This window comes from Prenolepis imparis, unplaced genomic scaffold, assembly GCF_030444845.1.
Source record: "Prenolepis imparis isolate NDT839.2.m4 unplaced genomic scaffold, iyPreImpa1.0 SCAF_5, whole genome shotgun sequence".
Taxonomy (NCBI): Eukaryota; Metazoa; Arthropoda; class Insecta; order Hymenoptera; family Formicidae; genus Prenolepis; species Prenolepis imparis.
This window is the reverse complement of record NW_028141163.1, coordinates 14550591-14573501: the sequence shown is the minus strand read 5'-3', so window position 1 is coordinate 14573501 and position 22911 is coordinate 14550591. Positions and strand designations below refer to the sequence as shown.

Here is a 22911-nt window from a genome sequence, read left to right as displayed (position 1 = left end):
CGAACGCAAGAGGCGAACTTCCAACACGTAATTACGAACTCGGACGAACAGCCGAGAGATTTAATTAACGAATCGAGTAGCGAATTTTTAATTGCGTTATCAATTCCGCGATTACTTGGTCGCATTCGGGACGAGTCGTAACATTGAACTCTTTAGAGCGACTGAATTTTTTAAATTGCGAAAGCGGAACTTTAGTTCCACGTGGCTTCTGTAAGACCATAACTGTAAAAAAAGTTTAGCGGAAGAGAGCGAAAAAAAGGCACGTCGAAATAAATCTCATTCGTTCTTATTTCGCCAAAATAACGAGAAACCGAGACGATCTTCGGTGAGCGCAAAATGTATTTCGAAAGAATTTAATTTTATATTCAATTTTATATTGTCCAAATCTTAATCACGCGATAATCAACTTCGCGATCCCGATTCTCCGAGATTAGCAATCGATCGGAAAATTTTCGTGACCGAATCTGATTCTTTGGATACCGCGAAGTATCGCGCACAGTTTCGGTTCGCTTTTCCCTGTTGTCTACTTCCAGGCGGATCGCGACGAGATCCTAACGGTACATCGGCTCGATCGCGCGGCCTCGGCAGGCGGTGGAATGGGACGGAATGGGATAGGGATGCGGCGGTTCAGTGACCGACCGACCGATCGACTACGCTGGCTGTACCGAGCTGAAGAAAGACAAACGCGAACACACGTGGACGAAGAAGGGTGGTGATAAAGAGATTTTTTTTTTGGAGGTAAATACAAATTTTCCATTATAATTGTGTGTAGATTATAATAATGATAGCTTGGTCCAAGCTATCTGCGCATATAGAATATAACATGATTAAACGCAATTTGCAGTGAAAATATAGACTATAGACGATATAATCTGCCTCTTGAATAACATGCTTATACCCATTAGATCATAAAAGTTTTGCGTTTTGTTGCAGTAATATTGTTGTTCTAGTAATATTGCATTTAGTCATGCAAATTGCTGAAAATATCTTTAAGAATCCTCCCTCTCTTTCTTCTCATCTTTCCCCTCCGATATATGTATATGTATATCCGTGCGAAGCTGTGCTTACATTTTTCCCGATAGGTTCCTTGCTTCTCTCGAATAAATTGCGCGATTTTCTACCCTGTTTTTATACCGACACCTATTTCCGAGTATTGCGTTTCGCTCTCGAGGGATAAACGAAGCGACGCAGCCGACATTCTTTACTTTCCTTTGACGATGCGTAACAATGGCAGCGGAAATATTGGCGACAAGCGAGATCGTCTATGGAAATCATCTTTTCGTCGACGAGATGCGCAGGAAAATGTCTCTTGAAAACATGGAAGAAGGCTAGGAAAACGCTCGAAATTATACCGAAATCAACTTAAATGCGCGGAGACACTGCTTTTATTATGTTAAAAATATCGCAGAAAGTAATATTTTGATACGAGGCATGACACGTGAATGCATTATTATATATATCGAGATGAATGTATAATAATTTATTTAGCATAATCAATCAAACCGAAAATGAATAAATAATTTAAAATATATCAAACTAGTTGTCTCAAGAAGCCTTGCACTATTAAATTACGTAGAGCTTGAAACCGATCTAAAGTTTTACTGATATTTTTCGCGAAAATTATTTTCTCACGTTTTCGTGTATTTATCACTATTTACGATCACACGCCTCGTCTGAGAACATCCGCTTTTTATCGGTTTAGCCGAGCCATCCTATTGCATGGCTGAGCGAAGTTTTACTGTAGAATACTTTAAAAGTAGCTTTCCACACACGATATCTAAAGGGATGAATGAATCGTCTATATATTTAAGGATTAAAGTATGCAGTAAATATTCGACTTTGAGAAATCCGAATAAAATCCCGAGAAATCGAAAAATTCAACGCGCGATCAATTATATCCTCGCATCTCATTGACCTGGATGAAGAATTTTATAAATTTAGGATAACGATAGTCGAAGAATAATTCTAAGTAATAAAGATGAGCGCACATTGCCAGCTGCGAATATCGACGTTACCGAGTTCTCCCATGAGAAATTTCTCAGCGACGCGACGAGGGAAAGAAATCGAGTAGCAATACTCTATTTAAAGACGTCTGTTTGTACGTATACCTAGCTAGCTATATACGTACTATGTTACAGGTTAAGGTGCTATACAGGGTGTCCCATAACGAGTGCGACTTTAATTTTAACGAAAGATTCTCTGATGAATTGATTTTTCACAAAAAAATATTATGGAATTGCTTTATTTATCATTATAAACTTTGAGTTCAAATTCCTATTAGAGTTCACTTGATCTTAGCTAAGGCAAATATAAAGTTTTTGGCTTCCTAAAATTTATCTGGTTTTTTTCTATTTTTTAAAATTCGATAACTCGATAATTATCGGTGTTTTGACACATTTTTCAAATCAATAGCTGACTCTAAATTTATGAGAAAATTCTTTATTGATATTAAAGTCGGGAATTGTATACGCGACATCCTGTATACGAAGCAACTTCTTCGATAAGTGGGTTATTGGGACAAGTAAAGTGCAATACTCTCGGAGGAAGAAAGATAGAAGGAAAGACCTTCGAGAGCGCATGGAAGGATCCGCTGACGTTCAAGGCGTCATATAAGATAACCGTAGTAACCCATTATCTGTCCACCACTGTGCGCTTCTATTATTCCGGTTATCTGCTTCCTCGTTCTCTTACGTAACGCGTATTCTTTGTGAATAAAATTTAATATTTCTACCCACCCAGCATAGATATCCCTGTCCTTGGATAAAGATGGAAAGTGTTTTATAATATTCATATATTTTGAGATATCCTCATTATAATTATTATTTATAATTATTATTAGCATTTATTATTATTATATTATATCAATTATATGATTATCGCATATATTCTATCATATATTCTATTATACTATTAATTATTAAAATTTAATAAGTTTAAAAATTATTTGAACGCGTGCGATATCCCTTTCTAAAAAAGGCATGTTAAGTCGATTCTCAAAAGTCTCGAAGAATTGTTGCCTCTTTTCCGTAATTCTGATTAACTCATCTCTGTCGATTCGCGTTGTGTTTTATATTTGTAGCATCGAAAGGCTGTCATCGCGAGAGTGAGCAGTTAGCAGTTTGACAATTAATCCAAAATAAAATAATAATACGTTTTAAATAATATGTTATAATACTTTAAACTTGATTAATATTTTTGATAATTATCAGCTGATAATTGTCAAAAATATTAACCGAGTTTTAAATAACATATTATTTAAAACATATTGTTTTATTTAATTTTATTTTGGACTAACTGTCAAACTGCTAACCATCGCGATGACAGCCTCTCCATGCTACGAATATAACGCACAACGCGTATCAAGACAATTAATCAGTAAAAGAGACAACAATATTTGCGAGAATCAATTTAACATATCTTTTTTAGAAAAAGACTAGAAAGTTTAAACGTTTTTTGCGAAAATTAAGGTCTGTGTAAATCGTAGAACATTTTCTGATGGCTTATTTTGTAGGTCTTGAAGAGATCTTTAAAACGCACCCACAGAAAATGTTCTACGACTTACACAAGCCTTAATTTTCACAAATACATTACCTTAAAATTTTTTAAAATAATTCAACACTCACCAATTTGATGTGCGGAATGTCGGAATGATGCGGAATGATGCGGAATGATGTAGACAATGTTAATCTGTAAAATATAAAACGTATATATATTATATAAAACAATTATTAAAATATTTAATCATTTATAATATTTCAAATCATTTTTTAAAATATTAAAATTAATTAGAAAATGATTATATTATGCGCATAGTTAACTTTTGTTATTTACTTTAAGATATTAAAAAACATAATTTGCAAAGAAATATTTTTTAAAGATAGAAATAATTATAAAAAATATTTAAATTAAAATATTTTACTATTTATTTTTATTATTAAATATTTTAATTAAAATATTTAATAGTAAAAGAATTTATAGTTACGCATTGCATAAATATTATATCTACATATCTCTTAAATATAATACAATGTAGAAATTGTATATTTTATGCATATACAAATATTTATTATTAAATTATTAAAAATTATTACATTTATTATTAAATATTCTAAGTATTTGAAAATATAAAATCTAGGATATTTTATATTCATTATTATACAATATAAAATTTGAATCATTATCGCGAAGATAAATAAATAATCTCACAAATAACAAATGAAAAGTTAAATAAACTGTAAATTATATTTACCCTATCGTTGCTCCGTCGTTGCCCGATGCCTCCCCGGGCCTCCTTCTCGTAGAAGCTTCGAAACACTTGCACTCGCGTTACTTTTTTTCGTTCGCGACGAGCGGCGACGCCCGGATTTTACATTACATTACATTTCGACGCGTTTCGGTAAAACGCGAGAATCGCGAGAGCTTATTCGCGCGCGAATAAAACCGATGCTCTGTATCGCGTCGCCACTTATTTCAAGGCCTACTTATCGGAAGGCCTCATCGAACGACGATGATGCGGCGACTACTTCACGACGCACTTAGGAGTCGCCGATATTCCAAGAAATGGGCACTACATTTCACTATGTTTTATATATCAACGACGTAGAAATCGGATCGACAACGCCGAAAAACTCCGGAAATTCGCGTCGAAAGCGCAACGGTAATTCGATCCGCCCATGTACATAGTAGACTCGCTCATGAAATGGCGTCGCTTCGCGTAACGGACTCGCCCGTGCAATCGCGATCACGATGTCGTACACGATTTCGCGACGCGATCGGATTTGCACGATAATTAAACACGCAAAAACACTAAACTCACACTTGTACTGTCGCGGGTCGACGATGAGCGCGCAAACGTTGATCGCGAACAACCGAAAATGCACCTAACAGGTTTGTGCCAGTTATGGGACGTGCAGCACGCAAAGGTCGCGAAGTCGTAATGGCGGCGGTCGCGGCGTACGTGCGACGTGCGAGCACGGAGCTCGGCTCGGCTCGGCTCGGCTCGGCTCGGCTCGGCTCGACTCGGCTCCGCTCGGCGGTCGGGGCAACTCCGACTTTACGACCTGTTACATATTATTTAAATTTTTATAACATATATTATTTAAAAAATTAATTAGCAAATAAACTCCTTAGTCAGCTGATTACTGACAAAAATATTATTAAGGTGTTAATTTGTTAATTAAATTTTAAAATAATTATGTGTTATAAAATGTAAAATAGTAATATGTTATAATGACCTATCTGCATATGTTATATGACTCTCTTGTGTTGTCATTATAACATATTGTTTACAACATATTACTATTTTACATTTTACAACATATTATTATTTTTAAATTTAATCTTATTTTGTACTCACATTTTTCCAATTATCTCGACATACATATTGGCCACTGATGAAGTCAATCGATGTTACATCTATAACAAAAAATACCAATAACATTTATTCTTATTTGAATTCAATAATTGATCGTGAATAAGATTTTATTTCTTTAGATGTTCTCTGTATCATACACATGAAATTGTAGATAGAAGTCTACCGCAAATTTTCGTGTGGTTATAAACCGTTAAAAAGTGGGTTATTTATAAAGCGAGTTTCTTTTATTCGCGAAATACTATCAAATACCCGCAGTGCTTTGAATAAGATCTGGTATATATACTTACGTCTTTCTAATTTACTCGATACGCATACTTGTGCTACTACAATTAGTTTATTAATGTTCCATCCGTAAGAAGCAAGAAGAGATACTAACGATGTTCTCGTAAATTCAACAATGTCGTAAGTAAGATGGCGGACGATCCTGGAGACCAACTGAACTGTACATGCCATCTACCGTTGATTTACATTAAATATATTTTTACAATCGATAATAAAGTTCTTCTGCATTATCAATCGAGGGGGCAGCTGATTTGCTCGTTTCGTGCGGGATGTTCTCAGCATCGTTGAAAATATTTACATACTACGCGCCGGGACGACGTTGTAAACAATAGACGCCGTAGAATTTACAACTTGTGGTGTCGCGCATTTCATCATTTTTTTCTCTTCGAATATACGAAAGGAATTTGTATAAGCGAACCGAATTCGGAGCGGCGTCAGGTCGGCTGTCGCAAGGAGAATACGCGGCGTTTTCTTTGTCCGCTTGTCATCGATGTGAATCCAAGTGAACTGCTCGTGCACTCTTCAGTGACAGAAGCAGCCGCGGTACAAACTCGCCGGAGCGAGCGAGTTTGGTCTTCGGGAGCATAAATGGCACTGCTATTCACCAGCATGTGGGACTCGACGATGTTCCTGAGTACCCTAACCCCAAAATTCTACGTCGCGCTCACCGGCACCTCGTCCCTCATCTCCGGCCTGATTCTCATCTTCGAATGGTGGTACTTCAGGAAATACGGCACCTCGTTCATCGAGCAGGTATCTCTGAACCATATCTCGCCGTGGATCGGCGGCGGTGATAGCGCTAATGATGGAAATAACTCGAGCCTGAACGGCTCCGGTGGTTCCTCGAATCAGCAGAATGTGCCGGAATGTAAAGTCTGGCGCAATCCGATTAATCTGTTCAGGGGTGCGGAGTATCAGAGATTTTACTGGGCCACCAACAAGGAGCCCCTCACGTACTACGATATGAATCTGTCTGCTCAGGATCATCAGACGTTCTTCACTTGCGAGGGTGACACAGGTAGGAATCCTTCTATTCAATATGCATTTTTAGTGTATGAAGAATTTTAATATTTATACTAAAAAATGGAAATGCTTATAAGCAAATGCCTCTTCAACTAGCAAGATAATTCTGGTTTCTTTGTCTCTCTCTCTAAGTATCAAGTTAGCTAATTTATTTTTCTCATACAGGTAAAACAGAGTACGAAATCATGCAAACAGCTTGGAGAGAGCGCAATCCAGTAGTGAGAATACAAGCTGCACACAGTGCTCTCGATCGTAATCCTGATTGTGCGCCAGCTTATATTCTTCTCGCGGAAGAGGAGGCTACTACGATTATCGAGGCGGAGAAGATCCTGAAGCAAGCTCTAAAAGTGGCTGAGAACAATTATAGAAAATCGCAAAATACCCAGCACCAGGGCTCCATAGCCGAAGCGATACATAGGCGGGACACGAACGTGTTGATCTACATCAAAAGAAGATTAGCGATGTGCGCGCGAAAGTTGGGAAAGCTGAAGGAGGCGGTGAAAATGTTTCGCGACCTCACGAAGGAGGTACCACCGATCATGAATGTATTGAACATCCACGAGAATTTGATCGAGACCCTGCTGGAGATGCAGGCGTACGCGGACGTACAAGCCGTGCTGGCCAAGTACGACGACATCAGTCTGCCGAAATCGGCGACCATCTGCTACACGGCGGCTCTGCTGAAGGCACGTCTTGTGGCGGACAAGTTTTCGCCCGATATCGCCAGCAAGCGCGGTCTGACCACCGCCGAAATGTCGGCGGTAGAAGCGATTCATCGGGCCGTGGAATTCAATCCTCATGTACCCAAGTATCTCCTGGAAATGAAGCCGCTCATTCTCCCGCCGGAACACGTCCTGAAGCGCGGCGACTCCGAGGCGATAGCATACGCGTTCTTCCACTTAGCACACTGGAAGCAGATAGAAGGCGCTTTGAATCTGCTCCACTGTACATGGGAGGGCACGTTCAGGATGTTGCCGTATCCGCTCGAGCGCGGGCATCTGTTCTATCCATATCCCACGTGTACCGAATGTGCCGACCGGGAACTCTTGCCGTCGTTTCACGATGTCAGCGTCTACCCGAAGAAGGAACTGCCCTTCTTCATCCTCTTCACCGCCGGTCTGTGCTCGTTCACCGCACTCTTGGCCCTGCTGACTCATCAGTACCCGGACACTATGGGCGTAGTTGCCCGCTCGATGCTCGCCTGGTTCTCCCATCCATTTTATTACATTCTCGACAAGCTGGAAACTATATTGCCCTCTAATTTATTGCAACAGCTCTCTAGAATCTAATAAGGCTGTGTTTCCACATGATCTCCATTAAATTAAGACTTATTGTGATATTCGCAATATACTTATTGCTTCATTTCTTCTATTCGTAGTCACCCTCCTATCGGGTACGTATATAAATGTGTAAACAAGCTCCAATTTGCAATTTTCTCATGACTGATATTGTAATATCTCGTAGCGATGATTGTTTATCTCGTATCGTAAGTTCATCGAATCTATGAAACGCTAGAGTGAATGTAAAAGTAATACAGAATTAGACATTTTTTTTCTCGTTACTTATTTGTCGAAATAATCGCTAACGTTAAACGAGCATTGAAACGCAACGATATAAATTTATGTGAAACGACAACTGGGTGCTAAATAAATTCTCTTTGTTTTATCGCATTTGTATTTATTCAATAATTGATATTATTAATAGCTCGTAATGAGGTGAAAGATCAAGGCAAATCAGAGATCTTGACGTTTCACGTGTCAACAGAACAGAAAGTTCGGATGTGTTCAGTTGACCGGGAGTAAGAGGAATTGATTTTTTTTTTTTTTTCTTTTTTTTCGTGTATATTCCTCCGCAATCATTCTTACATAGTAACAATGAGAACGTTAAAATCTCTCACATTAATCACACGTATAATATTATACAATTTTTATGCGAATTCGCTGAAAATGAAAATAAGAGACAATAATCGATGCGTCGAAGAAAATCGACGGATTAAATTCACATTCTCTCGATCGGTTTTTACAATATATCTGATTTCTGGTCTGCCCATCTGTCATATGAAACGGTTATGATAGAAGAAGAAAAGATAGAGAAAGAGATAATATATAAGACACTTGGAAGTCAGAGAGCCCAGGTCTCTCCAGTACTCCGGGCTAGCTTCAGCAACTTTGATTTTGCTTCGAACATTCATCCTCGATTAGATTCTTAACCAATATAGTATAATAAGGTGATAAAATTTGTCATTTTATGTACAATATCTCTTTAGAGTTTATATATATATATATATCTATATATCTATATAATTTACTTTTTTTTTAAACGGACATACGCGAAGAATTACGATTAAATAATATTATCCTCCGTACACAAAGCTACAATACTCTTCGCATCCACGGCTATGGGGGGGGGGGGGGGGGGAGAAAATAAATGTAATTTACGTAATATAAGAACATGTAAAAACTTTCAAATGTGATCCTTAAGATTCGCTAGTATATAATAATGCTTAGTCCTTAATTCTTTATCGCGTGTACAATTAGATGTATTTACCGAAGAGTACTAATCTACGAAGTAGGAAATATTTTGAGTATTCACCTCCCGCTAATATCGAAGCCTATATTTTGTACGTAGCTCTCTCTCGCGTACTCGCCAGAATTGTGATAAAATCTTCGTAGGTGGAAATTTATTCCGATTTCGATACTGGAAGTAGGTTCTACTTTTTTTTTATTGCCGCAAATTTATCTACGAAAGTCCACACGCAAAGTTTTTTTTCTTTTTTGTTATATATACAAATTACAAAGTGTCTGTATCTCGATCGATCAACTTCACGCTAAGATTGCCACATTGACGCATCACTTCACCATCTAGATTTGATCGTCTTCACTATTTCTCTACACAAATAAGGCACCTTTAACAAATTACGCTCTTTATATAAATTACACTCGATTTAGCAGTCCAACGCGTTTAGTCAACGACGTCATGTCTGCACTGCGATGACTATAATTTGTAATTTGTCAATCGAGGCATACGTAAACAACAGCAGTCTTAATGTATCGAACAAAAAACATTATATATATGTATGTATATATATATATATATATATAGTGGATATATGTAATCAAACTGGGTACCAAAATTCTCATAGAGATTATTCCTTCTTTCATTTTACCTAATTCAAACGACGATAAATATTTTTAACTTTCAACGAAGCGCGCTTACATCACTCTCGCTAAACCAATTCTTTCAAGTTCTCTTAAAATATTCACATATATTCCATTATCCTAATCGAGATTTCTTTTTAATTTATCAAATGCCGAGATCGCTTTGAATTTTGCTAAAAATATTTCGTATCGTTCCTACTCGCCACGAAAGTAAGGAATAATGTAAAACTCGAAGAATAGTGATCTATCCGAATTCTATATGTCTAGCCTCATCGAGGCTGTCTATATAATCAAGAGGAAAGCAATTTTTTCCACTCTAAGCGTCATTTGTGCTTGTGGAATGCTAGAAAATAGCGCTGAGCCCAATCGAAATCAGCTCACATGCTTAAAAAGAATGTCTTTTTCTTTTGCGTCATTGTGCAACCGTTTGTATTGATCGAAATTATTCTTTATTTGCACATTGAAACTTGTAGAGCTGTCTTTCACAGTATAACGCAATTTAAGCAAACTCTTTTATCAAATAACTGCGGAGATTATCTGCAACGCGAATTAAAATAAACAGCAATGTATAATTAATTTATCTTTATCTGTTATCACGCGTTATTATAATACAAAAACAGATTTCCCAACGCGGCAGACTAACTTGAAAGTACGCTTACTGGTCGGTACGCGCACTGGCGATTGACCCCACTATTAAGTGTAAAAATTGTGTGGGAGAAGTACCACAACACGTTAATGTCTTTTTTGCAATCTTACGAAAAAGTAGTTTTAGTCAAAACACGACAGAAAGAGCTATTAATCTTGATATTAAAGAGTACCGTTTGCGAAATATTGATATCGATCGTAGAGTTTAGTGGACCACGAATGAATGCTGCCTTCGACCAAATCCTCAACATGCCGACGTAATTGATCCTCTGTTAGCGTGAGGTGGAATCTATTCTTGAGACCTTGAACAGTCGCCGCCCCACCACTGCGAAAGCACGGAAGTTGAGAGCCTGCGGAAAAAAAATCGATAAAACCCATTGAGATGTGCGGATTTCAAGGTGCACGCGAACGCGAATATATATGCACGATCAGTATTACTTACCCGACAACATGATCTCAACAAGATTGACTATTTTCTCCATGTGCTTCCGTGCCGCGATTAAACCTTGAAGAATGAGACTCTTAAATTCTTCGAAGAGCTTGGATTGATTGCCGCCCATCACTTCGACGAACTCGGGCGTCAACTTGAACGGACTGGTCTCGAAGCCGAGATTTCTTGGCGAAGTCGAAAGAATGAATCCGAAATCTATGTGGATCAAGTGACCGTCGCTATGCAACAAAATATTGCCGTTGTGACGGTCCTTTACTTGAATAAGATAGCTGACCAGGCAATACGCGGCGCAACTCTGAATGAAGTTATTCTGCGCCATGCGGAATGCCTCTGAGGTAGAAGGGCCGAACTCTCGTTCGAAGTATTGGAAAAGCGTTAATTGGCACTGCTTCTTCACTTGATGGAGCGAGACGGTGTTCAGGATCGGTTCGATCAGACCACTGTCGTTGGACAAACACAGTATTCTGTGTGTGAGACGAAATAAAATTATTATTCAAGAGTAAAAGAGAATTTTTTAAAAATTTATATTTCGCATTAAAAATTTATTTGGATGAAAAATGTCTAGTAATAAGTCATCGCTCTTACTTGTATGGCCGCACCCAGAGCGGCACTCGTTCGTCCTGCCAAATTTTCTGCAACATCGAAAGCAACTGCGAGGCGAGAAGTTCCTGCCTGAGATCGTCGCCACATTTCACGATCACGGCGAGTAATCTCCAAGACGCCAAGTGCCCATACGGACTGGAAGTTCTTATGCGTCGTTGCTTTTGCTCCCACGGTTCCTTAAGGACCGCCGCCGATGGATCCTCGGGATCGTGGCTAAAAGTCGCGCTGGGCGTAGCTGCCATCTCGCTCAATCTTCTCTTGATATCACCCGGCGCGAAGATCGGTTCTCTGCTGTCGGACGATTCTTGACTTAATTGCGATATGGTATCTCGATCTTTCGGCTTACGAAGCTGTAAATACTGAACAGAAGTGAATGGGGAAAAAATTAGAATAGAAAGTAGAATTTAAAAAATCTATATATGTTGCTTGGAAATACGAATATTAAATTATGTACTCACCTGCTGCGTAATCTCGTCATCCTCCTGACTCCAACAATCGTTAGGATCATCGTCGGGAAAATTAAATGTCACGTCTGTATTCCTAACAGAGTAAGGCGAAATATTTTTTACAGGTGTCTGTCGCACCGCTAAATTCTGCTGACTATCGGAAGTGGATATGTTGGATTGCTCGCCGCCCGTTAAATTTTCCTCGGACTTGGTATGCCTCAATGAACTGCCCATTATTTTTGTCGGCACGGGCGACGTGTATAAATCTTCCACTTCTAATACCTCTACATATATTATATAGGGTGCCTGTGCAATAATATCATCATGAAAAATCGATATTCAAATAATAAATTCTGTAAAGAATATGATATATAGCGAAATGTCCGTACCTTGTCCTTGCTGTTAAGAACAGCGGCATACTGTGGCGGAACCCGCACGATATGATGAGGTATCGTACTGTGCAAAGGCAACCACACTCTTGCAGGGAGATTCAAATTAAGCGTGTTGAGCTCTGCTACTAGTTGAACGGTTTTACTTTCCTTTGTTGGGATAGTCCCGAGCAATTTACCAATTGTTATTAACGCTTGAATAAATTCGAATTCTGGCGCGAGTCGAGGTGCCTGTGTACAAGAGATATAAGTTTTTATATTAATTCACCGTTTCAAGTGCAACATTTACTGTCTCGTACAAAAATAGTAACTCACATTGCAGAAACAATCTGTTTTTTGGCCTCGCAAATCGTTCACCACACCTTGGCAGGAATAGAAGCAGGTACAGCCATTGTCAAACGCTCGACCAGAGCTCAGGTCCCCAAGACTTACTTTATTTATTATACCTTTCAAAGACAAATACGCGATATAGAAGATTGAATAATCTTATTAAAATTTATTATATTTATATGCGTATTTATTTAAATAATTACCGGAATGACTACGGCGAATAGTCTGGAACAATCCAGTAGCGTCGGACTGAGATCTTTGGTGGGTTTTCTTATTCGGCGACGTAAGATTTTGCGCCGAGGGCAATGGTGATGATGCAGGAACTTGCAATCCAGCGACACGCTGCTTTCGACTCTCATTTCCTTTTGGCCTAAAATGTTACACGCTTAGAAATAAATTTTGTTTTATACGCGTATGATCTATCGAAAATCGCTCGTGATCTCCGTAAATTACTCCCTAAGTATATTTATTGCTCTTACCTGAGTTCATCTGACAGGATAAGATTTTTCAATTTGGTCCCATGAGACTTCTTTTTTGATGGTAAATGAGCATCAGAACTGTACGCGTCTAACAACCAGGCACATTTTAAAGAGAAATCTGCCGATTGTCTACATCTGCAATTGATTCGTGTAATTTTAATTCTCATTTTAATTTTATCGCGGTTTGTAAGACGCACAATCAAATAATCTTTTAATGCGCGAGTATATTTACCTATAGACAAGATATGGATAAAGGACTTCTGTTATATCGTGAAGTTGTATATACATCACAACTAACTGCGGTAAGTAAAAGTCCACATCGTTATCCGGAAAACTGAACATCTTGTTACCTACAAAATTATTATTTTGTAATTTTCTCATCTCGATATAAAGTTTAGAAATTCATATATAATGAAAATTACAAATGTTATTGTTTATCTTATAATAATTATTACTTTATGAATAATGAACATGATAAAATTAACAAACATGTTAAAATTAATTATTTTTAATATTCATTATACCTAGATAACTCTGAACGCCGGGTTCTTTCGAATTGAACAAATAGGAAATAGACATGGACATGTCGAATATTTGACTCTCGAAGAGTCGCAACAGACAGCCTTCTGACGGTTTCGGTTGTTTCGTCTCTTGCTGCTGTCGACGGATAACATCCGGCTGCTTCTTCACCGTCTCGGCTTCCTGTTGCTGTGTCGCAGTCGTACCGCAGCAGAGGGTCATGGCCGCTCCGGCCAACTCATTTTGACTCGTATCGGACGGCGGTGATGCCATTTGCGTTATAGCGCCTTGGTAGATTTCGGCGCGTTCCTGGTGCTGATAATCGTCACCATTGCGTTCTCGCACATTCGCGTTAGTAATTCGCGGTTCTTGCGAGCAAGGTTCACCAACAACGTTCGTGTCGTTGTACGATCGCGGACAATCACGATCGTTGGTCTTGTCATTGGGGGATACGGGAGACGTCGGACTATCACTGAGACGCGTGGACAGTTCCACGGGCGACACTGGCACCGACATCGACACCGACATCGACACCGACACCACACCGGTACCGTTCTCCATACCGTTCTCCATACCGTCCACCACATCGATTGAGTACACCGAGTCCCCCGGCTGCGACACGGACGAGTCGAGGCTCTCGCGGCTGTGCAAATGATCCACGCTGGACTCCCGGGTGGCGGGCGCATTCGTGGCGTCGCTCGAGCCACTGTCGGAGCCGCACAGGATGCCGGAGTCGTCAGAACCGAGACTGGCCAAATCCTCGCGTTCCCGCGCGGTGCGAGCGCCCTTCCCGCATGACCCCGACGATGACGATGACGACGACGATGACGACGATGACGACGATACCGTTGTCGTCTTAGAGACCGATGAAGGAGCGGGATTCTCGCATTCCGGACTCGGTGTCACGTCCACCTCCGGGATCCGTTGCAAAGCAGAGTCCAGACTTCGGTTCCTGTGATGATGCGTCAGCGTCGTTGCGGCCGCCTGAGGTACCGGCGGTAGTAGGATACCCATTGATCTAGGAATAATAATCGACAATTTTATAGTTAACAAGTATATTCTCTCGATTAATTTTCTAAAATTGTACGGACTATTTTAGATTTGCATATACTCTTGATTTTTTAATGTATGAAGAAGATATATGTAGAAATGTATGAAATGTAATTTTAACTTTATTTTGCAGAAAAATACACGTTTTAGATCATAATCTATATAATTAGATCGTTTACTTGAGTTACTATCCGTATCTAGTATTTCATCTTTTTAATACGTGTTTAAAATATTTAATAATATCATTCGTGCACTTGTGTCTTTATCGTCAATTGTTTACTGTCATTATATTTCTTATCTTGATACATTTTATATTTTTTCTTTCTTTTAAAATACATTATGTTTTAAAAGATTCTATTTCCAGGTACAAAATAAAGCTATTCGCGTATTATTAAAACATTACTTTTTTTAAACATTCAAACTATTTTCTTTAATTTTAATCTACTTTTCGGTAAATCTTTTTGTGACGTATTTCGATTGAAGCAAATTGTATGCATGTAACGTTAGCCGGCTCCAGTTGGCGGCTGCAAAAACGCGAAGAGAATAGATAGGATAGACCGCGTGCGGTTGCGATTATTAATATTGATGACGTCTCCATCGCTGTTATCGTCGTCGTGCAGCCAATTCGAATACCTCATATATTCCTCAATTTATGTACGACATAACTTCTCCACATATTTTCTCGTCAATTTAGCCGTCGAAGACGAGTGGCGTCGATCGCATAATCGCGGCGTGCGCATAACACGGCTTTACGTCCGCTTATTCAACAAGTGCCAGGACGTATAGAGACGCGTCACACGGCTCGCAAATAGCTCGCGCAAAGTGGCTCGGAAATATATTGGGAAAATGACATATGCGCGCGATATAATAAAAGCAAGAGAATGACGAAATGAAAATCCTATACCTAAAGTCCAAACTGTGATTTCGTTGATGGGTGGTCAGTCTGCTACGCGGACTGACGATCGTCGGATTTGGCCGACCGTGTACGAGAGGAACATTACAGCTGGCCAGTTTGTGCCGCTTGATGTGTGTCACGCTTTCCTGGCGAGTAGGTCCACCAGTCGGCGTTACTGCCACTACTTCGCTCATATTAGAGTCGAGTACGAGCACCGGCTCGGCTAACAGTCATCTGCTGGCCATGCTGGAGCTTCACCTGTAGAAGAAAAAAAACAAAACGTAAACCTCTAAATCGTCTCTCATTTCTCGCGGAGGAATGCACATAACTCAAATACGAAGGAAAGCACGCATCCTCAACGCGCGCACGTGACGTTTTTATATTTCGAGTTCAGCAAAAGATACAAAAAAGAATCTTATTACATGCATATTTGCATGGAACATATTTACCGCATCGTATGCAGTAATATATGTATATAATACATGTAGCAGAACATAACGGATTGTTGTGTGTGTACACATTATGATTTTGAAAATGATATCTCTATAATCATATCGCGATAAAAAGTACAGGAAAAAATGAAGGTCTTATTGTATTTTGTGTGTGTGTGTGTGTATATATATATATGATTGATTATATCTATATGATATGTATGTGTGTGTACACCACGTATTGCAAATGATAATATATACAATAGTACAGTAGATATCCTAACGAGCTGTTGTGTAGACTCTTCGGTTACAATTTTTAAAATGACACTTTGCGATAAATAATCATATCGCGATAAATTGACTGACGGCATAGAAACAGACGTATCATATCGCAAAGGACAGATCCTAATCAATACTAGACGTGGCCTCGAATGTCACATGGCATGTGCAAACGCGAGGAAAAGCCTCACAACAGACACAATTATAACAATTATTAAGAAGCGATAGTTTAGTATTTCAACTTTTATTACCATGGGTGACTTCCAGATATGTTATTTTATATACAGATTATGAAATTTATCGTCGAGTCCGAACGTTTTTGCAAATTTTTACGTCCACATAATTCGCTGGAAATATTAGCTTGATTGTTGAAATTAATGCTAGAGAAAAAGCATCGATCGAAGCTCGAAATAATGTGTGATTTGTGTTTGCATTATAGAATTCGTAAAAGGATGAAACGACGAAACAATTACGAAATTGTGCTTGTACGAAAAGAAACGAGATACATTTCCGGTATTCTCATTATTTTTGGAAGCGCAAACCGATAACCGGCGAATTATATCATTTTCCGCATGCAATCTCGACTACCACTCATAACACGAATAAAACTACATACACGACTTAATATAATGTCAACGACAACCGCTGACACAAGAAGAACACGCGTCGTTATCAAACGATATGTCAAATGCGATAACGGAATCAGTATCTCGAATCGGAGAGAGAGAGTGTGTGCCGTATCTTATTTAATTAATATACACAACAAAAGACACACATATACACATACACTCTTCCCGATTCACATGCACAGCGTTGCAAAATTAATTGGTTATATAATGCGCGCGAAAAGAATACGGGAGCTTTTGTTCACTTCAACCGGAAATCGCGCATCTGTTAGGAGGGTCAATACGCGCCCCAGATAATATTTGTGATTTCCTTTTAGCAATTATTCACAGACCGACGTAAATTTATCGTGCAATTTTCCCGTCATAAAAGGTTCATTGTAGAACCTATCTGCGCCATAAAAAAAATAGCTTCAAATTAATTAAGGATCTTATTTTTTCGAATTGTCTTAAAATCAGATTGTCGCAAAATATGTAGCTGTATGTATGATATATATCTCGATGCTTTCTTTAAATACACAGCAATTAAATATTGTGTTCAAATTAACCAACACTATCAAAACATTAATCGTGAAAAAATGCATGCATATATACTCCTCACAATAATTAAGGGATAAAAAAAAATTGTCTAAAAAATAGGCAAACTTTAAATAGCTGTAACTTTGTTTCAAAAAATGAGAATTTAAATTTTAAAAAAGAGTTTCAAAGCTTGAAATCTCTACTTTTGAAAGGTCATAACTGTTTTTTAAACAAAGTTACAGCTATTTAAAATTTGCCTATTTTTCAGACAATTTTTTTTGATCTCTTAATTATTGTGAGGAGTGTACATTTGAGTCAACACAATCGGAAGAAATGTTAGAGTTGACAAAAGGTCGCCGGATTCGCCGAGTGTCCACGTTGACGGTAACGCGAATGGAAAAAGTTACGATGCCGCAATACACAGACAGTTTAGAAAGTGCGACTTTTTATCAATTCGAATACTTTCTAGGATCTCTTCCTGACGTAGTTAAAGCGGGCTCCATTCTACGCAATTATAACCCGCGGATAAACGAGAGTACAAAAAAAAAAAATTCTACACTGTTGAGTTATATGAAAGTTACGTAGAAAACAAATGCTCTTGTTGAAGAACAACTGCTTCATTCAATTTCATCCTTTTACGAATTCTAATGCAAACACAAATCACACGTTACTTCGAGCTTCGATCGGTGCTATTTCTCAATCATTAATTTCAACAATCAAGCTAATTTTTTCAGCGAATTGTGTGGACATAAAAACTTGCAAAAACGTTCGGACTCGACGATAAATTTCATAAATCTGTATATAAAATAACATGTCTGGAAGTCATCATGATAATAAAAATGTTGAAACATTAAACTATCTTCTTCTAAATAATTGTTATAATTATACAAACATATTGTCGATAAAATCAATCGTCTATCAATCATTATTATTGAAGGATTCGATCGCGAAGTTTTCGTCATCGAATAATTCTTTATTATGCGCGTTAAAACGATAAATGCGAAATATCCTCCACGTGACACACAGTAAAACGTAGTAATTTAAAGATTGCGGCGCGGGTGTTACGGTGCGGAACCGCGGTTTCTATCTCGACATACGGATCGGTTGCAAAATTCCGCCGCAGTCTGTCGACTCGAAACTCACGACGCGCCTATGGAACCATATGCTTTCACCGATCTGCTTCGGTACCGGTGCGTATATACGATGTTACGAACGTATTCCAAAATTGCGACTTTTGTTAATGTAAAAGTGTGTATCGAGACTCTCGTCTCTCCTTTATATTTATTTAGAAATTAAACAAGACAGTACTTTGTAAGTAGTCATGCTAAGAGTATCGAACATTTAAGAATCACAGCGTGGAATAATAATAATTTATATAAAATTTATATAGAAATTACACAAATCATGCACATATTTTGTATATACATATTTCAGTATTCAATTTTCTCCATATTTGAACCAACCCGTATCCGTTCATTCGCGATAGCGAATATCGACGCACGTTATATCGAGTATAAAAATAAACATCCGCCCAACAATTGGTAACAAATTTTTTTCATGATTTGTAATCATTAAATTTCACATTGCATACGCATTATTTATTATTTATAAATGTGTGAGATAATATCTCAAAGGAGAAATTTGTTTTAACGCTTCGCAGTTCGATATCTTTTAATCACGATACGTATCTATCAATATAATTCAACTGCTAACATTTATTATGAACGATCAGCATCGTACTGGCGCAATGTCTAGAATACGCCTCTTTTTTCTTATTTAATGATTAATTCCCCGTCTAGTACGAGGCGGACGTGAATGCGGGCTGTTGTACGAATTCCGTCGATGATCTAATAATCGGCGTCGGCGATCGACTCTCGGACTTGGACGAGTTTTAGGAGCGTGATTAGGCGCGCGTCTTCACGCGCGTAGGCGTGAAACTCGCGCTAGAAAGCCGAACGCGCATCGTAGTGAATAAACGAGGATTTCCCTTCGCGATTAAAAAGCTCTCGCGAAATTTTGTTCGCGACATCGAGACGCGTAAAAAGACACCGGAATGTTTAAACCGGTATCCCGTGGTTAAACAATGATCTACATGCGATTCGCATAAAATAAACTGCGGATGCAAAATGTCAGAAAAATTGTGAATAAATTAAAGAGTTTATATGCGTAATAAATTAAAACGGTGACTGGAGAATCATTTGGAATGTCTCGAAACTGCTGAGACATTCTGAACTTTCTTCGCTTTCAAATCGCGTTGTCGAATTATTAGCACTTTTACGAGATGCAAAATAATTTGCCTGATTCAATTTCTAACTTTCGATATTCTTGTCCGTAGAATAAATAATGTATTGTAGAAATTGTTGCATCTATATACGACACGCTGATCGTAGATTTCAACTCTTTCGATGTAAAAGATCCTTTTAAGCGCGACACGTTTGACATTTTCGACGGCCTCCACGAAACTTGAACGTCGACATCGCAAGACCTTGCGAAAGTTTTCTGCGAACGTCGAATCTTCAATGTGTATCGGAGCGGTTAGCACGGAGTTGTCGCATTTCTGATATGGTAAACATCAAAGTCCAATGTCCGGCGTCGTAAGCAATACTACAAATTAACCGTGCCATTTGACATTCTACATTCATCGTGCACGTGACTTTATCATATCCGAAACATGCGCCGCCGTACTCATTAAATAAGCAAATCATCTAACTATATAATTATCAGAAACAACGAATCGCGTTAGTTATTTTATTTAGGTTATTAGTTGTGACCGAATTAACTTGGGAACGAATTAATCTCGATAAATTTTTCCACGTTATTGTCGCTATTTTATAGAGTAAACATAAATAGAAACCGCGTATCTCTCGCAACGAAATTTCAACTCGAATTACACAGTAAATTCAATTCAATTAGTTATCCAAGAACGTAAACTCCATTGCAGAATCTCATTTTGACAGATAGATAAATATGATATTAAAAATTAATAATTATAACGTCCTTAAGATCGGCAATTTAACAAATCGTCACATACTCGGAAATTATTTTTGTTTACATTGTGCTGTAAACTTTAGAGTTTAGAGAATCTGAACCCACTTGCTCGCATCGCGATCGAAAAAAATCCAACGAGTCGTAATGGTGATGCTCGCGTGCTCTTTTCTCGCTACGCAGAATCCGCGACGGCGATCTTTCGCGATTTCGATCTACGTATGTATGCTATACCCCGCCTCTCCGTTTCGCCGCGCCGCGCGAGCGTCTCCTGGCACCGCGCCGACACGCTCGTGTATTCTCGCTCGCTCACGCAGCGAGATGGGTGTGCCATGCTGTGCGCGCGAGAGCGAGCGTTTCCTGCGTGTCGGCGCGTGTTGACACAATACTGCAAACATTCCTCTCTCTATACTCTATACTATGCACCGCCGCCGGTCATCGTCGTCGCACCATCCTTCAATGGAGGAGGAATCAATCCTCTGCGACGACGCTGCGAAATGTCAACAACGTCAACGTCCACACTCACCTCGCGCTCGAATCCACGAGACTTGGCCACGAGTTTGTACGATGCTACGACGACATGCCTCGCACGTCTCTGACCCTCGTCGTTCCTCCCGGCTGATCCTCCTAGGCGCGTCGAGTTTTACCGGAAATATTGTTCCAGCGGCCGGGAACGAAGGGTGCGATTATATGTAGGTGCCCGTCCCGCGTCTCTGTTCTCTCACACGACGCTCTCACACTCGCGCACGAGTACGGGTGCACCGAGGGTTTGGGGTCCCCGCGAAGGATCCCGCGCACAATGGCAGACCAACGACGGCGGCGCGTTCCCACACGAGGCTTTTGTTACACACGCACGCTCCTCGGCTCGTTTCTCGCTGCCGCCGGCTACGCCCAACAACGCGCGTCGATCGCGACTCCGTCGTCGCGGACGTGATGCGCGCGATGCATCGTTACGCGACAGAGCGGACGGATGTTGGACGACGATGCACCACCACCACTAACGTGAAGTTGCAGCGACGACACACACGGTTTACGGCGATATCCGGACGCGTCTCCTCGCGCGTGCGAGCGCACAAATATTGCGCTTCGACGTACGTGATGCTTGCGTGAAGCGACAGCTAAAAGGACAACGGATGTGCTCGCCCGGACCCGACGTTGTTGTTTATCGCACGACACATTGAACACTGACTCGGCGGCGCACTGCTGCCAACGCAACGGACGCCAACTCCGGGAGACCAGAACCGCGGCTGCGCAGTGACAGGAGCGTATGAGCGAATCGCCGGGCCACGTGCGAGTCACGTGGTGGAACGCGCGAAATTTGACAGCGCTTTCTCTCGCGATAGAATTATTCTTTTAATCGCTTTAAATCTATTAAATTTCTTAATCGAAAGCGATCGAGCTAATATCTTTGTCGTACTCGACTGGAAATGTATTTGAATCCGAGTTAGATTTTGCATTTATATAGTTCGCTATATAAAGAAAGAATAAAAAAAATTTAATCATGATGATCAAGAGTGATAATCATAAATGAATACATTTCGAAGAATAAATTTCGTATACAATTAAAAAACAAAAGATAATATATAGATGTATATAATGTGTAAAGATTTTCGATTTTATGTGTATATCATGCAAAGCACGAGTGATTCATTAACTTCCGTCTTAAAATAGTTCGCTGATAATGATATATATATATATATATATTTCGATTAGTATAACGCACTACTTGACTCGATTTGATATACTATGTATATGCATGTAAAACACTTGTACGTCGCTTGCGCATCATTAGATAAACACGTGGCGGATAAAAATAAGTTTCTCATTCGAATGCAAATTAATACAAGAATGTGAATACTTCTTTTGAAGAAAAAAAAATCTAATATTCTAATAATTTACATAACTTTGTTTATATACATTCAATATCGCACGTGCATCCGCATGCCACAAAATAAAAAAAGAAAAAAGAAAAATGCATAACATAACGATTCTATTGACAGTTTAAATCACTCTTAAACAGCAATAATGGACGATTTTATCGTCTTCTCACTATACAAGGGGCGCACATAATTCTCCACCAACGGCGGCTATTATATCATAGCGCTAGCAATACTCATTGCCGTATTGACAGCGTTTCATCTCATTGTCACTTTACTCCGGCATTGTTCGACGTAGAGGCAATGACGGTGCTGAGATATGTAAGCTGACGCGCTATCAACCGAACGGGATGACAGCATATTGAGATAAGAAAATCGTCGGGCAATGTTATATATCTTAAGTGATAGTCTTGGCTTAATTAGCAGTCATCTTTTTTTTTACGAAGAAAAGACGACACGTCATCACGTCAGGAAACGTGATCGAAGAAAGAAAAGATAATCTCTATACATAAAAATAATATAATAATGCGTCATATAATAATATAATAAAATA

At 39.2% G+C, this 22911-nt stretch overlaps 2 protein-coding genes across 2 annotated transcripts; one reads left to right on the top strand and one right to left on the bottom strand.

The window, feature by feature from the left end:
• Positions 1 to 5907: 5907 nt before the first annotated feature.
• Positions 5908 to 8349, top strand: LOC145936430 (protein ST7 homolog). Its single transcript, XM_083038654.1, has 2 exons — positions 5908 to 6674; positions 6845 to 8349. The coding sequence occupies exons 1-2, from the start codon at positions 6245 to 6247 to the stop codon at positions 7966 to 7968; spliced, it is 1554 nt and encodes a 517-aa protein (XP_082894780.1). The 5' UTR covers positions 5908 to 6244; the 3' UTR covers positions 7969 to 8349.
• Positions 8350 to 8771: 422 nt separating this feature from the next.
• Fwd (phosphatidylinositol 4-kinase beta fwd) lies at positions 8772 to 21747 on the bottom strand. The gene is made up of 12 exons (XM_083038648.1): positions 21008 to 21747; positions 15654 to 15902; positions 13705 to 14717; positions 13413 to 13530; positions 13181 to 13315; positions 12905 to 13071; positions 12687 to 12817; positions 12372 to 12602; positions 11995 to 12288; positions 11519 to 11895; positions 10925 to 11397; positions 8772 to 10832 (listed from the first exon to the last, which is right to left on the bottom strand). The coding sequence occupies exons 2-12, from the start codon at positions 15836 to 15838 to the stop codon at positions 10645 to 10647; spliced, it is 3312 nt and encodes a 1103-aa protein (XP_082894774.1). The 5' UTR covers positions 15839 to 15902; positions 21008 to 21747; the 3' UTR covers positions 8772 to 10644.
• Between the last annotated feature and the right edge of the window lie 1164 nt (positions 21748 to 22911).

Bases quoted from the DNA above. Each gene is read 5' to 3' on its own strand.
- LOC145936430 (XM_083038654.1), top strand. From the start codon at position 6,245: ATGGCACTGCTATTCACCAGCATGTGGGACTCGACGATGTTCCTGAGT. The intron at 6,675-6,844 runs GTAGGAATCCTT...TTTCTCATACAG, and splicing joins CACTTGCGAGGGTGACACAG to GTAAAACAGAGTACGAAATC.
- Fwd (XM_083038648.1), bottom strand. From the start codon at position 15,838: ATGAGCGAAGTAGTGGCAGTAACGCCGACTGGTGGACCTACTCGCCAG. The intron at 11,896-11,994 runs GTGAGTACATAA...ACTTCTGTTCAG, and splicing joins ATGACGAGATTACGCAGCAG to TATTTACAGCTTCGTAAGCC. The intron at 11,398-11,518 runs GTAAGAGCGATG...TCTCACACACAG, and splicing joins CTCTGGGTGCGGCCATACAA to AATACTGTGTTTGTCCAACG.